The 22929-nt window shown below is 33.7% G+C and overlaps 2 protein-coding genes and 2 non-coding genes across 5 annotated transcripts; all 4 read left to right on the plus strand.

Moving 5' to 3' along the window:
* The first annotated feature begins 395 nt into the window (after positions 1-395).
* LOC141592955 (benzyl alcohol O-benzoyltransferase-like) lies at positions 396-2770 on the plus strand. The gene is made up of 3 exons (XM_074413858.1): positions 396-936; positions 1679-1943; positions 2148-2770. The coding sequence occupies exons 1-3, from the start codon at positions 463-465 to the stop codon at positions 2717-2719; spliced, it is 1311 nt and encodes a 436-aa protein (XP_074269959.1). The 5' UTR covers positions 396-462; the 3' UTR covers positions 2720-2770.
* Positions 2771-11226: 8456 nt separating this feature from the next.
* TRNAW-CCA (transfer RNA tryptophan (anticodon CCA)) lies at positions 11227-11298 on the plus strand. The gene has a single exon. It is a non-coding gene; the product is annotated as a tRNA-Trp (tRNA).
* An 89-nt stretch (positions 11299-11387) lies between these two features.
* TRNAD-GUC (transfer RNA aspartic acid (anticodon GUC)) lies at positions 11388-11459 on the plus strand. The gene has a single exon. It is a non-coding gene; the product is annotated as a tRNA-Asp (tRNA).
* A 2744-nt stretch (positions 11460-14203) lies between these two features.
* LOC141592956 (benzyl alcohol O-benzoyltransferase-like) lies at positions 14204-17837 on the plus strand. 2 transcript variants are annotated; one of them, XM_074413860.1, is made up of 4 exons: positions 14204-14724; positions 15589-15865; positions 16909-17523; positions 17576-17837. In XM_074413860.1, the coding sequence occupies exons 1-3, from the start codon at positions 14257-14259 to the stop codon at positions 17514-17516; spliced, it is 1353 nt and encodes a 450-aa protein (XP_074269961.1). In that variant the 5' UTR covers positions 14204-14256; the 3' UTR covers positions 17517-17523; positions 17576-17837. The 2 variants fall into 2 exon arrangements, with proteins under 2 accessions (XP_074269961.1, XP_074269960.1); XM_074413859.1 differs by having other exon boundaries at positions 16909-17837.
* The last annotated feature ends 5092 nt before the right edge of the window (positions 17838-22929 follow it).

The following is a 22929-nucleotide window of genomic DNA, read 5'->3' on the forward strand; positions in this document are numbered from 1 at the left end:
ATCATCCCATGACATAAGGACACTATTAGGCTCAATATCCATCTTTGGACGTGATAATTTGGCAAGGAATCAATAAATTTTCCGTCAAATTTTTTTTGGCCCATATATATCAATAAATATTAGGATCGAGATAAATATTGAGCTTAATAGAGTCCTTATGTCATGGGATAATAAATGACAAGTTTGGTTACGTGTCCAAGTCATTACCTAATGCCTAAAACTGAGTTTAATTGATGGAAAATAAAGTTTAGGGGTACACTTAGTGATAATGACAACAATTAGGGGTACCATGTATGTTTTAAAAAGTGTAGGGGTACCGTGAAGAAAGTCGAAAAATTAAGGAGTACCATGTAGAATATCCCTAAATAAAATATATAGAACTAACTACTAAGTACCCTTTGGCTTATAGTATCTCAATGAGAACAAATTGAACCCAAGAAAGAAAAAAACTGACATACAAAAATGACAGAAATCATTGGTACAAACACAACCTTAACATTCAAGGTAACAAGGCAGGCGCCGGAGCTAATCTGCCCTGCAAGTCCCACACCATATGAGTCCAAGGAATTATCAGACTTGGATAATAGTAAAGACGTTCGTTATCTTGTCCCGTTAATCATGTTTTACAGGAACCCTACTAGTAATATAAACTTGTATTATTTGAGGGGATCTGACCCGGTAAAGGTGATCAAGGACGCAATAGCTAAGGCGTTGGTATGGTACTATCCGTTGGTAGGGCGGTTGAGAGAGACGAGCGAGGGGAAGCTGGTGGTTGAGTGTAATGAAGAGGGTGTTCTCTTCATTGAGGCCGATGCTGATGTCACTCTTGATGACTTTGGTGAACCACTTCATCCTCCTTTTGCGTGCTCTGATGAGCTTCTATATGATGTTCGTGACCCTCTTGATATCTTGCACTCGCCTTTGCTTCTCATTCAGGTAGTAGTCCTGTCAAACTGGTCGACAAATACGATTTTGGGTTACGTGTTGGGGTTGTCAATTATATAGGGTCAGGATCCGGTGAGAACCACTAACATAATGAGAACCGTGAGAACCCTTAATAAATCATCATCAAATCTTGTTCCGAAAGTTTTAATGGATAATTTACCCTTAGTTTAGTTTATTCAAATACATTTTTAGTATAGCTAAACAAAATTTAGTGATTTTATTAACAAAATATAAACGTAATGTACAAAAATACAAGTATACTAAAATGACTATAGAAGCACGAAAATGAATACTAGGTGCATGAAAATTGTTACATGCATGAAAATGATTACTAGGTGTATGGAAATATCAGGCTCTAGGTGCACAAAAACGAGTTCTAGGTGCATGAAAATTTTTAGATACATGAAAATGAGTAGTAGGTGCATGCAAATTAATAAAATGTTTTTTCGTCTCGATTTTCGTCAATAACTTGTACTTTTTAGACCAAGAAATATGTTATCTAGCCATAACATTCTATACCGAATCCAAATATGTCGTTATTTAAAAAAAAAAAAATCCATAAGGTGGAGTTCTCACGGTTCTCACTATACCCAGCTTGTTTCAATCATTTGTTTATATTTATTTTAAATATCTCTCACAAAAATGTAATGGTAAACAAATAATTGAGACATGACACGTTAAAGAACATACATTAACACCAGTATGCAATTATCTTTTTCCATTTTGAAAGCAGGTGACCCGATTGAAATGTGGAGGGTTTATATTGGCACTTCGTCAAAACCACACAATGACAGATGAGATTGGATTAGTACAATTCTTAAATGCAGTAATTGAGCTTGCGGGTGGTGCCAAACGCCCATCAATTTCACCCGTATGGATGCGTCACCTTCTTATTAACTCACCAGGCCCGTCCCAGGGTAGTGGGCAAGATGTGAGCTACGAGTTTAATCGTATTGCTTTCCCACTTGGTGATTTGGTTCACAAGTCTTTCTTTTTCGGTGAGCTTACGTTTTAACACTTTATTTTCAGAATTCTTTACCGTATTTAAAAAATTAAAGTTTTCTGTCCCACGTGTGGGGTCTATATAATGTGCGTGAGAAGTGTGAGAAGGTGATATTAAAACTCAGAACAGGCGTACAGCCAGTGACGTCCTAACAATAGTGATCATTTTAACTATAGTCGATGTTGTATTTATTACTCAGGGTCGACGGAAATGGCTAGCCTACAACAATCAATAATTCCGCCATCAACAACATTCGAGCTCATAATCGCCCACCTATGGCGATGCCATACCATGGCCTTGTACAACGATCCTCAAGAGATAGTTCAACTAAGGTTCGCCATGAACACCCGGTCAAAATACAACCCTTCATTACCAGCAGGATATTATGGCAATGTTATTGCCGCCCCGACAGCACAAGCCACGATAGCCGAGCTCTCTGAAAACCCTTTTCAATACACCGTTGATCTTGTGAAAAGAACTAAAGAAAATGTCAATGACAATGAGGAATACTTGAAGTCCTTGGCAAATCGTATGGCAGTCAGTAGACTTACGGTATCTGATCATAGACGAATTGGGTTTAATTGTTTGGATTTCGGTTGGGGTCGACCTGTTTATGGTGGGTTCGCAAGAGGCAGCGCCTTTGGCCGGTATTTGGGATATGCTACTTGTTTTGCACCTTTTAACCACCTTGGGAAGTCAGGGGCTTTGGTTCCCATTTGTTTGCCACGCTCGGCTATGAAGAAGTTTGTTAAGTTGATTAGTCTTGTATGAAACGGTTTTATGATAAATAGTCACTCTAAATAATATAACTGTTCGCTATTACACTCCAATGTTGGTTCTCTTTGAGATCTGCTTTTATCGTTGACAATTATTTATAATGTCCTCGATGCGAGTGCTCTGCTGAAAAGGTACATGACTGATTAAAGATTTATTCCATTTATATGGACAAAGATCGAACCCACAACCTCATGGTTGGGGGATGAGGTGATAAACCATACCGTATTGTATACACTATTATTCGAGTTATTGTTTGAGTGAAGTAAGGGCGATGATCACTTGGCCACTGCAGCCCCTAAAGGGGGTGGCTTACATGGTCCATGTGGTGGTGCGGGAATGCATGAGCCCGGGGGGACTCAACCCCCTCGTCAAAAAAAATAAAAAAAATGCAATGAATAGTAAACAACACCACATTTTTTAAATGGTTATTCAATCTTTATTTACTCCAAGATCTACGTTCATTATCTCTTACTAATTGTTTCAACACAGTAATCTATTACTCCGTCAAGTCGTCAACTACCATGACTAGGGTTGATAATTAAAGCTATTTTCATGGGAAATTTAAAATAGGCAAACACTTTTACCCCTTTTCCCATAAAAATAGCTTTAAATATTTCTATTTTTGGTTTCTTATCACGTGCCTAGTGGGCACAATCACATGATAGAAAAACCTTTTTTTCACATGGACTTACGTAATAATACTCCGTATAGACTTGCTAAATATACTTAATAATATAATAATAATCTTTATATATATATATATATATATATATATATATAAAAGAGAGTTTTTTCGAGCGAGTCTAGAGCGTCCACATCATCAAAAATTAAATTATTTCATAAATAATATTTTCCACATAAAAAATAAATTGGAGAATCTTTTAATTATTATAATATCTATATTTCCTATTTTATATTCATGAGAAGTTTCTAATTTTTATATAAAAACTTTGACATTTCATTTGACAAAAAAATGTTGTTATAAAAATTATGAAGATAATATAATTATATTCGTGGTAAAAAATGCTTTCATTAGGGTGTAAATTTCATATGATTGGCACATACGAGTATTAAAGATGGTGTACTTCTTTTTAATATGTTATATGTCCCACATTGAAAAACAATGTTAGTATGGTGATTATATTACGTATAAATTATAGAATTGTCCCACATCGAAAGATTAACATAAGGTGGGTGATCCTATAATTATAAATAGGAGTCATCATTGGAACCTATATAGTATATACCAACCAAAAACCTTTTAAGTCTCTTAAGTATTGTTTTGGAGAGCTCTTCACAGTATGATATATACATATTTTTTCTACATTATGTATTATATTCAAGTGATATTTTTAATCTTTATATAAAAACTTATACGTCTCATTTGCCAAAAAAGTATTATAAAAAAAAGTACGAATATTAATAAATAGTACTCCCTCCATTTAATCCCAAATACATTTTCATTTACACACTTACCAAGACACAAATTACAACGTAATATCTTTAAGTTTACATTATAAAAAATTTAAAAATTTGATATTCTCATTGTACTTTATAGGTGAATCAAATAAGATCCCACATGACCATATTTTGTCTTACATATTGCAAGGAATCGTAAAGATTCTATTCGTTCATGAATAGTGTAAAAAAAATGTTGTATTTGGTCTTGAATCGAGAGAGTATAGTATTTGCTCATTATTATTAACCCGAGTTAGATGTCGAATTATGTGCGAAAAAGGTGGTGTATTTCTAAGTATGTTATTTGTCCCACATTGAAAAATATGTTGGTTTGGTGAATATATTACGTATAAATAATAGAATTGTCCCACATCGAAAGTTTAACATAAGGTGGGTGATCATATGATTATAAATAGAAGGCATCCTTAGAACCTAAATACCTACCGAAAACCTTTTGAGTCTCTTAAACATTGTCTTGGAGAGCTCTTAAGAGTTTATATCATTATCTCCACGATATGATATATATATATTTTTTATATTATGTCCAAGTGATGTTTATAATTTTTATATAAAAACTTATACATCTCATTTAGCAAAAAAGCAACATAATTTTTTTTTTTGAAAAATTAAATAATTAGATTCGTGGTAAATAAATGTTAGCATTAGAATATAGTATCATATTATTTGCACATATTTAAATTACGATAAGAAGTTAAAAAAATGTACTATACAAATATTAATAAATAGTATAGTATTTCCTTATTATTATTAAACTGGGTTATATGTCGAATTAGGTCCGAAAAAGATGGTGTATTTCTAAGTATATTGTTTGTCCCACATTGAAAAATAATGTAGGTGTGGTAAATATACTACATATAAATAGTTGAATTTTCCTACATTAGAAGATTGTCACGAGGTGAGGTATCACATGATTATAAATATGAGTCATATTTGAAACTTAGGGGTTTCAACCCAAAATCTTTTGAATCGCTTAAAAATTATCTTAGAGAGTTCTTATAAAATTTGTATTAACGGCAAACCTTAGTTACAACAATACCATACAAATATTAATCACGTAGATATTTATAAAAGCGATTATATGTTACTATAATAGTGATATTATAATGTTTATTTTAAGACAATCGATAGTATAATAACTTTATTTAAGACAAAATCATAATTAAAAAATAAAATGGGTGCTAAATATACATAAATTGGTTATTAATGTGTCATATAAATATATAATGATAATCTCTGCAATAAAATAGAAAATTTATGAATTATAATTCAATCAAGTGCTGCGTAAAAAGATCTTGAATCCACAAACAAATCAATAATGAGCTTTTTTACTTTGATAAATAGTAGAACTAAATCTTTTTAACTTTGAAATATAGGTAATTATTACGCCTCATTACATTTGAGTAACTAAAACAAATCATAATTTTTAACCATTAATCAAAATCGCACAAGAAAAAGAAAATATTTTGCATTTGTTTATACATTTTATTGCTCCCTCAATTACATCTTAAAAGTCGTGTTAGAAAAAAAAATGTAATTTAAATCATATCCTTTGTACATATTTTAATTATGACAAAAAATGGAAAAAAACGTACGAATATAAATAGATAGAATAATATTTTCTCATTATTAAATCGGGTTAGATTTCGAAATAGGTGCAAAAAAGATGGTGTACTTTTTCGTGTGTTATTTGTCCCACATTGAAAAATAATGTAAGTGCGGTAAATATACTACATATAAATAGTTGAATTGTCTCACATTAAAAAAATATCATAAGGTGGGGTGACCTTAAAAATTAATTTAGGAAAGTATCATAAATAATATTTTTTGATGTAGAAAATAAAGTGGAGAATCTTTTAATTATTATAATATTTATTTCCTATATTATATTCAAGTGATGTTTATAATTTTTATATAAAAAATTTTACATTTCATTTGGCAAAAGAAAATTATGAAATAACATAATCTGATTCGTGGTAAAAATAATATCATTAGCGTATAGATTTCATTTAATTTGTACATATATAAAAATATGTACTTCTTAGTATGTTATATGTCCCACATTAAAAAATAATGTAGGATTATATAAAAATAATAGAATTGTCCCACATCGAAAGATTAACATAAGGTGTAGTGGTCTTATGATTATAAATATGAGACATCCTTGGAACTTAGGTATCAACCTAGCGTTTTTTGCGTCTCTTAAATAAGATGTTTTGACTTTTGATCATATCTAAATAAATGATTAGACATAAGATGTAAATAAATATTAAGACCTTATAACCAATTTTTTTTTACTAAGTTAATTACCCCGTTGCAACGCACGGGCATCCAAACTAGTAATAATAGTATATAATAGTGGTAAATAACCTAGACTAAACCCATGTTCTCCCCGAAAAGGTTACGGTTACACTCGGTGTATAGAATCTTATATACGCTGTGAGTAAAGTTACGACATGTGGCATTGGTGGAATATGAGATAGAATATTTTTTAAGTTTGATTTTGTCAAAATTTGGAAGCCAAAATTCAGAAATGCAATTTCAAATTTAAAACGTAGTTGCTCATTCATGGACAAACATTACTCTTTTATGGACTTTTTACCATTATTTTTCCATACCTTACCCTTTCTCCCAAAAAAACTCTCTAATTCTCTCCCTCCCAAAATCCATCAAATTACTCAATTAAGGACGATATTTCTCATGTCGATTAAGTAATAACTATAATTTATTAACTTTATTTACTATGATATATCAAATTGGGGAAATTAAATCAATTTAGAGTAATGAAATTAGGGTTTAATGATTTTTTTGTCAATGAAAGTATATTTCTTCTTGTTGGGGAGTTCAAATAATGGTTATCTTCCGTGGGACTACAACATTCTGTGCTCTCAATATCCTGTTGATTGAATGAGGGGTACGTGAATCCATAGAGATACAAATAATAATAGTAGTAATAGATACGGATTATATTAATATTATGACTGCTAATCATAGTTCTGGTCTGCAACATATTATCGTCATCGCTCTATGCATCTAATGAGGAACACATCGATCTCTCATCATCATTCTTTCCACTGCAAAGTAATGAAAGAGGTTCAATCTTAATGGGAGAGGAGAGACGTGGAGGTCCGATCGATTGGGTGGTGCGGCGGTGGAGGACGGTTGGTGATTTATTTATGGGATCGGATTGGATTGATCAATTTGAGAGGATTTAGTGATTATACAACAAAATGGTAAACGAGGGTGTAGAAATGACAAGGGTATAATAGTCATTTATGTCCATGATTGAGTAAATCATGTCCATGAATGAGCATAACCCATTTAAAAGGGCGACACCCGGTGTTACCGAATTTGAGTAACACCCTAATTAAAATAATAAAATTAATATAAAGATAATTTGAATATCTAGATTTTGGGCCAAAAGCACAAAGGGTAAATATGTAATTAAAGTTTGCATTTATAAATTATGGTTGAAGTTCGAAGACACAATCAGTCATTATTGAATCAATATTGATAATTATAGAAATAATCAAACACATTATCATTCACGAGTCATGACTAGTGAAATTCACCGGATATGATTAATATAATTTACATTTTATGATTTTATTGTATTTTGATAGAAATAGTTCATGCAATTGTTAATGACGATGAACTAGTAATGTAAGATGAATGAATTGGGGCAAGTGGACGACACATGCATATACATTCATACTTTACCCAGTTGACATTCATACTTAAATTAGTGCAAATTTTGTTTTGCAAATTTGCAAGTATACATAAAGTACCACGCCATTGACGAGTCCGATCCAAATAGATCGAGAGGAAATTAACCTACCTAGCTCGTAGGGCATCACATCTATAAAATCCAATTTAACTACCCTCCTTATTTTTAGTATTCAGTTAAGTAGTTGTAGCTTGACATAAAATTCCAACAATACCCTTTTGTATATTAATCAATTTATAATTTTAAAACTTAAAAAAAAAACCACAAATATGAAGTAAATTACAATTATGCCATGGGTGTTACTCAAACCGAGTAACACGAGGTGTCGCTATCTCATTTTCCTTTCCGAAATTACTACTATATATACCATAATTATTTATATTTTTTTTAAAATATTATTTTTATTAAGATAGTATTATTTTGTGAAATTGTTTCATGTTTTAGATTTTCTCTCCTTAATAGCAAAGTTAATTGTCTCTTCCCTTGTCTAAAACAATCTGTCTACTCCACGCCAACCACGCGTCGCCGGCGACGTCTCATATCGGCGATCGCCTCTAGCACCAGAAGTGCCCCTCAACTCCAACGACGCACCAGCGTACCTACAACTTCACCAGAAGGTAAGAGAATTGGTGATGAAGGTAAGAGAATAGCAAGTCTCTTCCCTTGTCTAAACGTATTAATCTCAACCTTGATTTTCAGCTAACAATTGGTGATGAAGGTAAGAGAATAGTAAAGATAGATTCATGACTTCGTTGTTTCGAAAGCGAATGAACAATGCTGCACAATTTCACATCTTACGAATTTAATCAATGATAGTAGTGGGGTTAGCAAACCAACTCAATTGAAATTAAATTAATGTAGTTTATTAATTAATGAAACAGATTAATTTGACGAATTATACAACTCTTACGTTATTATTAATCAAAACTAACGATAGTAAAAAAAAAAATTGACGTTATTAATCAATTTTTGCAAATATTACGCTATTAATCGCCGAGAACAATGGTTAAGATGTACAATGTTATCGGGTCACACGTGACCGGACATTTGGGACTGGCCATGGCTAATAAGTGATGGACCACGACGATACGAGAGAAATGTAAGAGACAGTGAGAGATGGGAGAAGGGTGGACTAAAACTCAAGGGTTGAAGTTTTAGCCTCGAAAATGACACGAAAACAGGTTGTTAAAGTGACTGAAATGCAAGGAAAGAAACAAGATATGACTTAATCCGAACACGAAGCAATAAATTAAGCCTAAGGATTAGCTCAAGTACTAAGCAAAGGGTTCACCCAACTCCAAGCACTAAGCAAAGGAACGTCTTCAAGCACTAAGCAAAGAAGATTTTAAGTAGAAAGTAAAGCTTATAACTTGTGTTTTTAATTCATTCAAATCTGATTGTTACAAGGATAGGTGCTTGATTTATACAGGGACCAAGGCTTTGATCTTAGCCATTCGATCTAGGCTGCATCTAAGGGCCACGAATTACTCTACAATGAGTACAACAAACAACTATTTTATCTTACACAAACTGAATACAAAGACTAGAAAACAATAATGCATAAAGTAAAGAGTAATAAAGTGAGTTCAGATTTGTTTGCTTGCAAAAGGTCAAATAAGATGTGTAAGCCTTAGGAGAATGACCCTTGGCAGCTGCAAATCTTCAATAACAAGAGTTTAGGGGGACTCTCAAGTCGTGTCCAGCTCTTGTTTAGCCAGAAGAAGGAAGTTGAAAGCGACATTGCACCCACTCTCTAAAACAGCCTAAATTTAATAGACAAAATGTGTCCTTAAGCTACTTTTTGAATCCTGCATTTTTAGGACAAAAGATCCTAGACAAAGTTGCTTAAAACTATCCAAATAATCCATACTAGGCTTTGGCTTCATGACTTAAGCATTTGTGAAGCTCTTGGACCTCAAAATAAAAGATGGACCAAAACCGGGTTCGAGAACATCTCAGGAATTCATTCGCATCTTGTAGGAGGCATATCTCTTAGCTCCGAATGAATCTCAATGCCCCTGATAGCTCGTTGAAAATCTAATGAAGTTAACGTTCACCTCCAAAAAGAATCACCCTTAAGCAATAATAAATCTCGAGTTATTCAACTTTTAGCGCTGATAGGTCAGAAGCTGTCCAAAAACGCATAGGCTGTTTGCATCGGTCATATCTCAAACTATAAAGCTGATATTGCGGTGATTCAAAATCCACGATCTATTTAAGACCTTAAGCTTTCCAATGACATAAGAATCAAAGGATTTGCACGAGTATAACTTGAGATATAAGGCTTGAAAGTTAGGCCCGCTGGTATGACACTTCAAAAAGCGATGAAATGCGTTCAATTGTCAACCATTCATTGGACTGTTTCTTTTGGTTTAAAACGAGTCACAAAGCAACAAATTTTGTTGCAAAGGGGTAGTACTATTGCTCTTGAAATAATTTTTGCATTATCTATTCTTCATTTACTGATGAGCACATGAACTATCTGTATACAAAGTACATATACATAAACTATTAGGAGTCTTAATGTTCATGGGTGGCCTTTGGCCACACATGTTTCCTCACGATTTCATAGATAATTGCTTGTTTGGTGTATTTGGCGCCGAGCGAAATTACTTGCTTATGGGGCGCTAGGTAATTGAGAATCTGTGTGGAAATTTGTTATTCATGATGTTTAATTAAATACTTTAGGTTTTTATATTCATGTAATGTAATGTGCAGAATCACGAGAAAACTAATTCTTATACATTTAGAACACGACGGAGTACCAAACGACAATATAATTCTTAATCTCCATGGCTAATAAATCTCTCTCTCTCTCTCAAGTACAAAACCGCTAATTTTATCTACTCGTAAAAATAAATTAAATTAAAAGAGTAAAATTTATTCGCACCAAAGTGAATTGAATCAAAATCCTTACAAGAGAATTCATCAAAAAAAAATTCTTACAAGAGAAAATCTTATTATTAACCTCACAACAAAACAGAGAAGTACTCCAAAATAGGTAAAGTTTTAAATTATTACTTTCAAACTTTTAAAGGACTTATAAAACCACCCTCATCATAACACTGTCTCATCAACGGTGACCGTTAAAAGAAGAGTTTAACATAGTTATTAGTTATTACTTTTTGCATCTCGATCAATAGTTAATTAATTACTCCTATCATTAATTAAAATTTCCGTTACATATTTCAAACAATGATAAATATTGAACGAGAAGAAGGGTGCATAAGGAGTGAGCAAATAAAACGAAAGAGATAGACGGCTTAGGAATAAACAGCAAAGTAAGTTAACAACAAGAGAATCCGTGGCGCAATGGTAGCGCGTCTGACTCCAGATCAGAAGGTTGCGTGTTCGATTCACGTCGGGTTCAATTTTCCGATCCTCATCACTGTCTTTTTTCGTTCTGTGTTTTATACGGTTTGGTTTATATCGTAACATAGCGCTTTTGAGAACAACAAGGTCGTTGTAGTATAGTGGTGAGTATTCCCGCCTGTCACGCGGGTGACCCGGGTTCGATCCCCGGCAACGGCGTTTTTTATTTATATATTTTTGAGTCCAAACTGAATGCAGCTACTCAACAGGCAACACTACCGAGTTTGTGTCCCTCTCAGAAACCGAATTTTTCGTACCTAAGTAATAAATATAGCTACAAAATAAGCTTGGCATCTGTAATTTCGGCACATCGAGTTTCAGGAGGCTAAACTAAACACCGAAAGATAAATTTGAGGTGCATTTTCACAATCTTAGTCAACATACTGCAGCTGTGAAAATGTGGACTACTGTGCAGTCCAGTTTTATAAGCTTAAAATGAATGTCTCTGTGATTATTAAACACGACCCGAATCCTTGGTTACTGTCAATTTATTACCAGAACTACTTTCTGTTTGTTCAAGCACCATATGCTCCATTCAAATCAACATTGGTTGGCCATCAAAGCAAAACGTAGTAACCTATGCAAGATAACATGACGATTCATGTCAGTCGACCCTAAATCATTTTGGAACTAAGGTTCTGTTGTTGTTGTTGTTGTTGTGGTGGTGAACGTGCGAGTATGTTGGTAGCTTAATGCCTTAATCGAGTTGACAGCTTAATCAAGATGACTAATTGACGAATGAGTTGGGCAAATACGAGTTTAATTAGGTTACGTGAAAGGTTGGTGATTACGAATGTTGGTAGCTTAATCAAGATGACTAATTGACGGAACTAATATGGTGATTACGAATGTTGGTAGCTTAATTAATGCCTTAATCGTGCCCTAGGCTTTAATTTAATCGAGTAAAACTGCATCTTATTAACTTGCTTTTATCCTTTAGTATTTGCATTAGTTAATTTCATTTACTTGTTATTTACTCTAGTTTAATTAGATAATCAACCACTCAATGTGTTGTTTGACTTAGCTATACATAAGAATTAAAACGATTAATACTCACCCATGCTCCTTGTGGATTCGACCCTCAATTAGTGCAACGAATCTCGTTCACTTGCGAGGTAATTAAAACTACATCCTCGACTAAATCACACAATGACGGGCGTGGGATTAGATTAGTACCATTCTTAAACGCGGTACTTGAGCTATCAAATGAAGCCCAAACACCCATCGATTTCACCTGTCTGGATGCGTCACCTTCTTAGTACTCCACATTCGTCCCACGGTAGACACCTTAGTGTGTGCGACGAGTCTAATGACATCCGTCCCATGGTTCACAAGTCATTCTTCTTTGGTGAGTCTTAATAAGTTCTAACCCTTTTCTTGCATATTTGACAAATTCTCATTTCAGATCGGTCTTTTCTGTCTGAAATTAAGACAGAAAATTTGAAAATTTCACGATAAAATGTAAATATTCCATGATAAAATGTTACCATCTGTTTAGTGTTAAAAAGTGACAATAATTCAAGGGACTTGCTAAATCCAGCACACTATTTTACTAAATCCCGCACTAATTTTTCGTCTTTTTCGACTTTACCCCTCTCATTTCAAAGACAACCCTAATTAAACTAATTTAGAAGAGAGAGATAGGTATTGGGAGAACACCAATGTGCGACGGCTACAACGCATGGACACGGACTACCGGCAACGGTATGCGCCCAGTGGCCACCGGTGATAGCGTGTACATTGATATTTTCCTGTCTTAAGTTAAGACCGTCTTAAGGAAGACTTAACAACAATGACCACTAATCATTATAAAATGTAGCTGCAAAATGGCGTGTCCTCAAGGTGTCGTAAGTCGTAACTCGTGAGCTTGGTATCCGTAAATCCGGTACATTGAGTTTAGGAGGTCATCAAACATCGAAAGATAAATATGAGACGATACGTTGTGGCAATCTTAGTCAACATAATGGAGCTATGAATATAATGATGAATGACTTTGATGATTAGAAGATAATTGTATATAAGAAATTTCTCCAATTATAAATGAGTAGGTCCCATTGTTGTTAAACTCCCCATCCGGATTGTAGGTAAGATCTTAATTTTGTAAGATCTTCCGATTTAACTTATGTCGATTTTTTTTTAAAGTAGAATCTTAACCCGATTGTACGATCCTACGATTATACCACCCGACCCACATTATTAACATTTCAATTTTTTCAGTTACTAAATAATTCGTAAGCACATGCTAAGATAATAGTATTTTGAGATTTAAGTACGAGATTTTTTTTTTCTTTGGTACGAGATTTGATTTTCTTTTCTTTTTTTTTTTTTTAAAAAAAGTACGAGATTTTAACCTATTTTAATAACACAATTATGTATTTTAGTTAACTTGTAGGATATTATGATTTAGTCAAGCGGTAGCCGGGTTAAACCTTGAAGCTTGCAATGCAGGAGTTGAGAGGTCCCGGATTCGACTACCAGCTGGGGCGATGATCACTTGACCACTGCAGCCCCCGAGGGGAGTGGCTTACATGGTCCATGTGGTGGTGCGGGAATGCATGGACCCGGGGGATTCAACCCCCTCATCATCAAAAAAAAAAAAAAAAAAAAAAAAAAAAAAAAAAACGAGATTTTAACCTATTTTAATAATACAATTATGTATTTTAGTTAACTTGTAGGATCTTACGATTTCACGATCCGATCCCAGAAAGCTCATCAATCCAAAGTAGGATCCCGATCCTAACAACATTGGTAGGTCCTGCTTGAATTGAGACTGTTTTAAATTAAGACTTCGCAAAATCGTCCTTTTATTTTTACTTTACTCAAATCGATTGTCAATATCGTTTTAATTGAGAACAGACTTAAATCTTAATTAACCAGGAATTTATGGCTATAAATAAGATAGTTCTTAGTGCCCAAAAAAATTGCACCAGAGACACAAAACAGTGACCTTAAAAAAATGACTGAAATCAATGGCACAAACATGTCCTTAACATTCAAGGTGACGAGGCAAGCGCCAGAGCTAATACGCCCTGCGAAGGCCACGCCATACGAGTCTAAGGAATTATCAGACTTAGATAATGTCATTCGTATGCAAACCCCGCTAATCATGTTATTCAAAAACCCTAGCAAAAATTTAAACCCGTATGTATTAAGTGGATCAGACCCGGTAAAGGTGATCAAAGACGGGATAGCGAAGGCGTTGGTGCCTTACTATCCTCTAGCGGGTCGATTGAGGGAAACAAGGGAAGGGAAGTTGGAGGTTGAGTGTAATGGGGAAGGTGTTCTCTTTATTGAGGCCGATGCTGACGTCACTCTCGATGACTTTGGTGAACCTATTCACCCTCCTTTTCCTTGTTCCGATGAGCTTCTTTATGATGTTCCTGGCTCTAGTGGAATATTGCACTCGCCTTTGGCTCTTATTCAGGTATATTTTCTAGTCGGCCTCTTAAACCAGTCGATAATGAGTCGAGTATGTTGAGTTTGTGCCTTGATTCTGTTAGTCTCCGTTTGAACGACTATGCGGGGGGAAATATGTCACCGTATTTATAGTATGAGTATGATCATAATATCTCCGAAATAAATATTACGAGTCATTGTAATATAAATACAGTAACAATATTTCCCTAATACATCTCTAATTATATCTACTCTCTATTTTTTTTTTTTTGACAGAAGGTTGAATAACTTACATTATTGTAAACAATACATAGTAAGCTATCCGACTAGGTCACCGTATTTATAGTACAATGACTCGTAAAATTTTTAGAATATTTCGGAGATATTATGATACTTATAATCTACTCTCTAATAAATATGGAGGTCACTGTATTTATAGTACAATGACTCGTAAATTTTTTAGAATATTTCGGAGATATTATGATACTTATAATCTACTCTCTAATAAATATGGAGGTCACCGTATTTATAGTACAATGACTCGTAAAATTTTTAGAATATTTCGGAGATATTATGATACTTATAATATACTCCTAACAATATTTCCCTAATATATATCTCTAATCATATATCCTTTCTAATAGATGTATTTTACTTCATAGTACATCATAACAACATAACAAATGAATGTGACTGAGGGAGTAATTTCAGTGGTGGAGTTAAGAGGGCTAGCATGCGCGCTAGCACGTAGATGAAAAATACGAAGTTTTTAAGTTAAAAGTTTCCATTTTTTTCTTGTTTTTCTTAAATTAAACTATTATTTGTTTACCCCGCTGGGTTCAAATCTTGGCGCGGCCGCCACTACATGGTTTTTTTTCCATTTTGAAAACAGGTGACTCGATTGAAATGTGGAGGGTTTATATTTGCAATTCGTATGAACCACACCATGACAGATGGGGTTGGATTGCTACATTTCTTGAACGCAGTAGGTGAGTTTGCTCGCGGTGCTCAACATCCATCGATCTCTCCCGTGTGGATGCGCCACCTTCTTAATAGCGCTCCAATAAACTCGTCCCATAAAAGGCACGAAGATGTTCGTTCTAAAATCTCCGAGTCTACTGATACACCTTCTCCACCTAATGACTTGGTTAACAAATGTTTCTTTTTTGGTGAGTTTAATATATAATTTTCGATCATTTTATGACAGTATGTTATTATTTATTTTGGGATATTCTCTTATATACCCTTAAACCTTTTCGTTTTCTAAGGTGCACCGCTCGTTTTTCACGAAAAACAACCGACAATAATTCTCTGTTACGAGTTCAGAAACCGATAATTTTTTTTCAAACCAATTATCTCGTCAAGGCCTTGAATTTGAAAAAAAATTCACCGCTTTTTGAATTCGTAACCGGTAGTTATGGTTGGTCAAAACTTTTTTAACGAATAAACTTTGACCGACCATAATTCCCGACTACGAATTGAGACGTCGGTGAATTCTTTTTCAAACTGAATACCTCTTAAAGAAGGTCAATTTGGAAAAAAAAGGTTTATCGTATTCTGAACTTGTAACCAAGAGTTAGGCTCTGTTTGGTAAGACATTTCAGGTACCTGATTTGGTCAAAGTAACTTATTTGACCAAAATTTTAAGTGCCTTATTTTTTTTGTTACGTTTGGAAGTAGTGATGATCCTCTGTCCCATTTAGTGTCACACCACTTAGCTTCTAACACCTCAACAAATTAGTATATATATTGTAATATTTTATTTTATCACAAGTGATGTTTTGAAATGTAAGTGGTGTGGCACACACAATGGGACACAAATGTGGGACAGATGATCCTCACTGTTTGGCAAATAGCTTATTTAACCAAATAAGCTACCTGAAATGAAATCCTACTTAGAGTAGCATTTGAGATTTCAGGTACTTGCTTTGATTTGATTTCCGTTTTTACCCCTTAAATCTATATTATTAAATAATTATCATATTTTTTTACGTTATTTCATCAAAAATCAATTAGCTTTTCAGTTAATTTGCCAAACATTTTTTTTATATAATCAGCTACTTTTTCAGGTTTCGTTACCTTTTCAGTTAGTTTAAAGCCTTATTGATGTCAAAAGTTTTTTTGCAACGGAAAAGTTCAGGGGTATACGAGAGAATATCCCGTTTATTTTGGACGATTGTTATTATAAAATCGTCGATGTTTTGTTACTCAGGGTCAGCTGAAATAGATAGCCTACAACAACAATCAGTTCAAACATCATCGACTTTCGAGCTCATCCTCGCCCACACATGGCGATGTCGATCCATGGCGATGTACAATGACTCTGATCAAGAGAGTAGAGTTAAAGTAGCGTTCGCCATGAACGTCCGGTCAAAATACAATCCTCCATTACCTAAAGGATATTACGGCAATGTCATTGCCACCCCAACAGCTCAAGCTACGACAACCGAGCTCTCCGAAAACCCTTTTAATTACTCTGTCGATCTTGTTAAAAAAGCTAAAGACATTTTCACTGAGGAATACTTAAGGTCATTGGCTTTTCGTACATTAGAGGAAGGTAGGCTAGCGAGGGACGATGCTAAAAAGTTTGACAGACTTCTGGTGACTGATCATTCACGATTAGGGCTTAATTGTTTAGATTTCGGTTTGGGTCAACCCGTTTATGGTGGTCACCTAAAAGGCAGCGACTTCCACCCGAATATGGGTTATATTTCTCGTTTTACACCTTGTAAGCCCTTTATGGAGTTAGGGGTGTTGGTGCCGATTTGTTTACCAAGCTCGGCTATGAAGAAGTTCGTTAAATTAATTAGTCGTGTATAAATTTGAGGTGGTTTGAAAGTCGGTGTCTTCAATTTACCTCAGTCATTCGAAAGGATGAGATAGGTTAGTCCTACCTAGAGGATCAACCTAATTTTCTTACTTATCAAAAAATAAAATAAAATAAAATTAGTCATGTATAAAGCGGTTTTATGATAAACTGGCCGGTTAACCAAGAATAATGTAATTTGAGCTATTATGCTTGGATGTTGGTTTTCTACGAGCTCTAATTTCAGCCGCATCCGAATAAGTAATAAGTAATTATGTACTGCTTTCAATTTCAATTTGAAATATGAATGTAATAAGTAATTATGTACTGCTTTCAATTTCAATTTGAAATAAGTAATAAAAAAGTAAAAATGTTATATATACCATTTATGCATTACGCGGGATCTAGACTAATGATTTTATTATATCTCAAGAAAGATTGAAAGAAGTGTACGGGATTGTACTACTACTAGTTTTTGAACCCGTGCATTACACGGGTGACGACGAAAAGTTTTATTGAAAGTAAAAACTTGCGTAATTTTTGGATTTAGTAAAAAATTAAATTTTAGAAGTACTTTGTCTAACCCTATATTTTTGATAAGTTTATGTTGCTTAGTTTTATTAGAAGTATTCTGCATTTTTTCCTCAACTTTTTAACTTATGAGTTATGAGAGGTGAAATAAAAAAAGTGGATATAAAATTATTGTAGATTTTATAACCTGTTTATTTACGCAATAAGCGATTAATTTTACTCATTTTTGTACACTTTTGATCATATTACCCCTCTTATTTGCTCTCTCAATTCTCTACCCCTTCTCTCATTTCCTCTCTCACTCACCATCGCAAGGACGTCTCAAAGCAGCGTTTGTCATCATTAACCGACTACGTCGAGACCCACCAGCTCTATACTCGTCCGCAATAGTGACCACACCCAATTCCTCAGACCAAGATGTCCCTCTCAACCCCTATATATCTCAGCAGCCCCCCCCCCTCCCCCCCACCCACACTTAACCACCACCTTGCAAACCATATCCTATACTACGTCCTCCAACAACCATGCCCCCTCTTGCTCCAACCATCCCCTACGTTTCCCTGTACCTCCAACATGATCACCATCCCAGCCCCACCTCATTCGGGACCCCAAGCCCTTCTCGTAAACTTGTCTGATTCCCACCCCATAATTATCCACCCATCGCGACCCCTCGGATCCTCTATCACGACATCCCACTATCAACACCTCCCATTCATTCGCTTTTCTAATTTCCAAATACTTAACTTTGTATTTTGTTTATTGAGTCATCTTAACACTTGCCTCTCAATATTGTAAATCATTTTGTCATGCAATACGGTTAATTTGAGATATTAAAAATGAGAAGATTGAACAATAAAACTAAAATGGATAAAGTATATTTTTTGCTGATGATAGGCTATCGCACACCTATGCAAAAATAATATTTATACCCTAGACACAAATTAATGTAGTACGTAGGGGTCGAACCACAAAGAGACAGGAGTTGTTAATTAGTTGTTATGGAGTGAATTTTATCTTGGTAGATTAACGTTTGTTGATTGGTTGGTTGGATTATGGAAGAAAACAATAATGATAAAGAAATAATCTAGGGAGGTCGGGTCACACATGTAAATTATGTAAATGCTCATATTAAACATAGGAGTTGATAAATGTTACTCCCTCTCATCCAAACCAAAGGTTACATTTGACTTTTTGGCACTATTCATAATTGTAGAGTATCTTTGGTATTATTAGTAATGTATAAGAGAAAACATAGTCATGCGAGATCTTGTTTGATTCATCGTTATGAATGCTATAAGAATATCAAGTTTTTTATAATTTTTAATAATGTATAACTAAATATATTCACGTTATAAAACGTGCCTCGGCAAGCGTAATAAAGTCAAATGTAACCTTTTGTTTTGATGGGAGGGAGTAATTGTTTAGGCTTACAGACACCCACCTTACGGTATTAGTGTCAACCATAGACCAGGTCCTAGAGAAACTCTCGTCCATGACTAGGTCGTCCTACTACACATGCTTAGTCTAATTCAATTCCGTGCCTCTCGACTTTAGAACGAATGAACAAACTTAATCGTTGAATAAGGCCTTTAAACAAAGATTAAACGTTGAGGTGCAAACATGTGATAGAAACAATTAGACAAAATTATATCATCCTCGTTTATCATGTTACAAATACTTTTTATGCATGGCTCCCTTCATTCCCTAGACAAAGTAAACTACTCTAACATAATGTAAATGCAAACTAAACTAATGACAAATAAAATGATAAACATAATGGAAATGTAAATAGAAATAACCTTGCAATATGGAAATGGAAATGAAAATGGAAGAACAACAATTGTAATATAAATAACTTATAAATGTGAATTGTTTTATAACTTGAAATGTAAATGGAAAATGTAAATAACATAAATAAAATCTAAACTAAACTAAACTAAGAGATAATCTAAACTAACTACTAAATTTAGAGAGAATTATGAGAAATTGTGTATGTGAATGGTGTGTGTAAATTGGTGAAGTCTACACCCTTTATATAGGAAATGAGGGAGTAAAATTTAGAGCAAATACAAGGGGTCAACCCCAAATATTTTCTCTTAATTACTTGAGTAATTGCCTAGAGAATTCCATGTTGGCCATCAACTCCTTCTTAATTGCACAATTAGCATCCAAAGAGCATCTTAAGATGAGCATCCAAGGCATTCTCCCATCTTCTTCTACTTGGGCTTTAACACTTGATTTTATACTTGGGCTCATTTCTTGACTTGTGTTGTGCATTTCTCAAATTAATCCACCACATTTGCTCATGCAAGTCCATGCTTTACTTCATTATTGGTCCATTCTTCTCTTCAACTTAGCTTTGTATCCTAGTGCTTGTAAATATGTGGAATTAAGCTCTTTAAAGCTTAAGTACCTACAAAATATGATAGAACGTGCAAATGCAACTAGAAATACAATATTAGCTCAAAATCACTAAGGTTAGTGCATAATGTCAAATATATTAGAACTAAAAGAAGGAGATAAAGTCTATATAAAATGGACTTATCAGCTGACACTTTATTTACTCATTACCTTTCAATGTCAAAATGTAAATCGTCTTTTTCACCCCACTCATTCCTTCTATTATACCTTCTCCAACCTTCTTATCCATCCATCAAATTTTCAAAACTCTTCAACTCGATATCAGACCTTCCCAAATCAAGGCGCATATTTCTCGTTAAGAGCAACACCTTGGAAAATGAACAAAAAAAATTTATTAGTTTTTTATCTACCTATAAATGTTCTAAGAAATATAAATAGATGTTAGGCAAACTTACCTTGCATTCACCTCATAGGTAAGAGGAATTAATGATAGTTGGTATTATATATTATATTTATAAAAAGTAATCTAAATGGGCTTAAAATGCCTTGAAATAATTAATTTAGCATTACAGTTGATATAACTTATATAAAAATAGAAAATCAATTACTAACCCTAATTTAGAAAAGGGGTTTTGCCAATTAACGAAAAAAATCACTTCTACTCCATTGCCGTGAAATAATCTAACTTGAATTGGTCTGCCCCAAGGGGCCAAAATGACTCATAAAAACAAACTGGAATCAGACCCAACATCAAATGAATCAACCGTACTTAACCCGAAAATACATTACACTCTAACTCGACCCGATTGACCAATATCCGTGTTTACCCTCAAGTTTTTACGAAGTTTTTTTTTCCACATAATACAGACTTATAAAATTTAATTAGTATGGCATTGTAATGTTTTTACTATTATCAATGGAAATATATCTCTACAGCTAAATCGACCAAATTACACATGACATCTCAACATCTATCGTCGGATGTTTATATATGAGTTACTATGAAGAGGTTGGGATACTACACTTGTTATGAATCAAACTACATATATAAAAGTAATATTATCTCACCGAGAGAGAAAAAAAAAGAACATACTATATCAAAGATGGTCTCATATGCGCCGAGACGGTCGAGTCTACTCATATCAAAGATGGTCTCATAGGCTCCGTCTTAACAAACTAAAACACAATACTCTAATATACTCGTAATAAAGTTCTAGTCAAATTCAAGATCTCATATATAAGATATCATATGCTCTGAAATGATTTCATATGTGCACCAACTCAAATATATATGAACTTAAGCGGACCCGATCAAGACACTAGATTACCACTCCATCGACCTAATTGAGTGAACATATATATATTGTATCTTTGAGAATAATGATATCCGTTATAAGTTGATAATTTAACTATATCATTGATTTACATTACCGAAACACTGGATTACAACTCCCTCGATCTATCTCTTTGTTAGCACTTAAGAAAAATGAAAATAAGCACTTTCCACATAACACAAACTATAGTGTAAGAGGGTATTATACGTGAATCGGTCCATTTTCACAGTCCAGTTATTGTTACTAATAAAGATTAATTTCTTTTATTACATATTGTGGCAGTCGTCTCATAGTGTACGTGAGACGTCTCAAGCAATAGTTACAGTCTACATAAACTTGAATTCTATTAACACAATACTTTATCCTAAAATCATTAGAATACATTAAATTGAAATCAATAAGTTTAATTACAATAATTGGCAAAAGTAAATATACATACAATATTTTGTTGTAATTACCAATTGTTGTAATTTGTTGTAATTATATTTACTTTTGTCAATTATTGTAATTAAACTTCTGACTGTATAATTATTTTGTATTGCATAATTTCAGAATCGTATTATTTACATACAATATTTTGTTTATAAAAACTAAGGTAAGCAAAATATAAACAACATAAACCAAAAAAAAAAAAATCAGATGTAAAGTAATGGATGAGCCCCACAACTGCTATTTGGAAAAAAAAAAAAACTGGATTTGGTGACGTGGCTTCACAGGATTGCTGGAAATGTTTCTGTATTTATATAGATAAGATATGATGATTTCAATACAGTACAAAGTATATATACTCAAGATATTTTAATCATCATACTATATAGTAATCCCTTAATCTACGGTTGACATGACTGTATATCGAAAGCATAAATAATGTGGCATTACATCAGTTTTACAATTTATTTTTATAAAAAACTTATTAATTAATAGCCTAATTAAAACACAAGTAGAAGTTATATATAGAAGTAATAATTATAAATGCAATCAATGTTATATTATAAGATCATTTAAAAATGACAACAATGTAAATTATATATAAATCTCCCTAAGTAATTCTCATATTTTTTTTTTTTTGAAGGGAAAGCCCGAGGGCCTTACTGTATTAAACGAGAATCAAAACAAACCGCATTATTCGCAGCCGGTGGTAAAACATCCGACCACACAAATCTACCAACTACTCTAGGTAAAGGATGCGCTAAATAATGAG

Source organism: Silene latifolia, chromosome 7, assembly GCF_048544455.1.
Source record: "Silene latifolia isolate original U9 population chromosome 7, ASM4854445v1, whole genome shotgun sequence".
Lineage (NCBI taxonomy): Eukaryota > Viridiplantae > Streptophyta > Magnoliopsida > Caryophyllales > Caryophyllaceae > Silene > Silene latifolia.

Bases quoted from the DNA above. Each gene is read 5' to 3' on its own strand.
- LOC141592955 (XM_074413858.1), top strand. From the start codon at position 463: ATGACAGAAATCATTGGTACAAACACAACCTTAACATTCAAGGTAACA. The intron at 937-1,678 runs GTAGTAGTCCTG...TTTTGAAAGCAG, and splicing joins CGCCTTTGCTTCTCATTCAG to GTGACCCGATTGAAATGTGG. The intron at 1,944-2,147 runs GTGAGCTTACGT...TTTATTACTCAG, and splicing joins TCACAAGTCTTTCTTTTTCG to GGTCGACGGAAATGGCTAGC.
- LOC141592956 (XM_074413859.1), top strand. From the start codon at position 14,257: ATGACTGAAATCAATGGCACAAACATGTCCTTAACATTCAAGGTGACG. The intron at 14,725-15,588 runs GTATATTTTCTA...TTTTGAAAACAG, and splicing joins CGCCTTTGGCTCTTATTCAG to GTGACTCGATTGAAATGTGG. The intron at 15,866-16,908 runs GTGAGTTTAATA...TTTGTTACTCAG, and splicing joins TAACAAATGTTTCTTTTTTG to GGTCAGCTGAAATAGATAGC.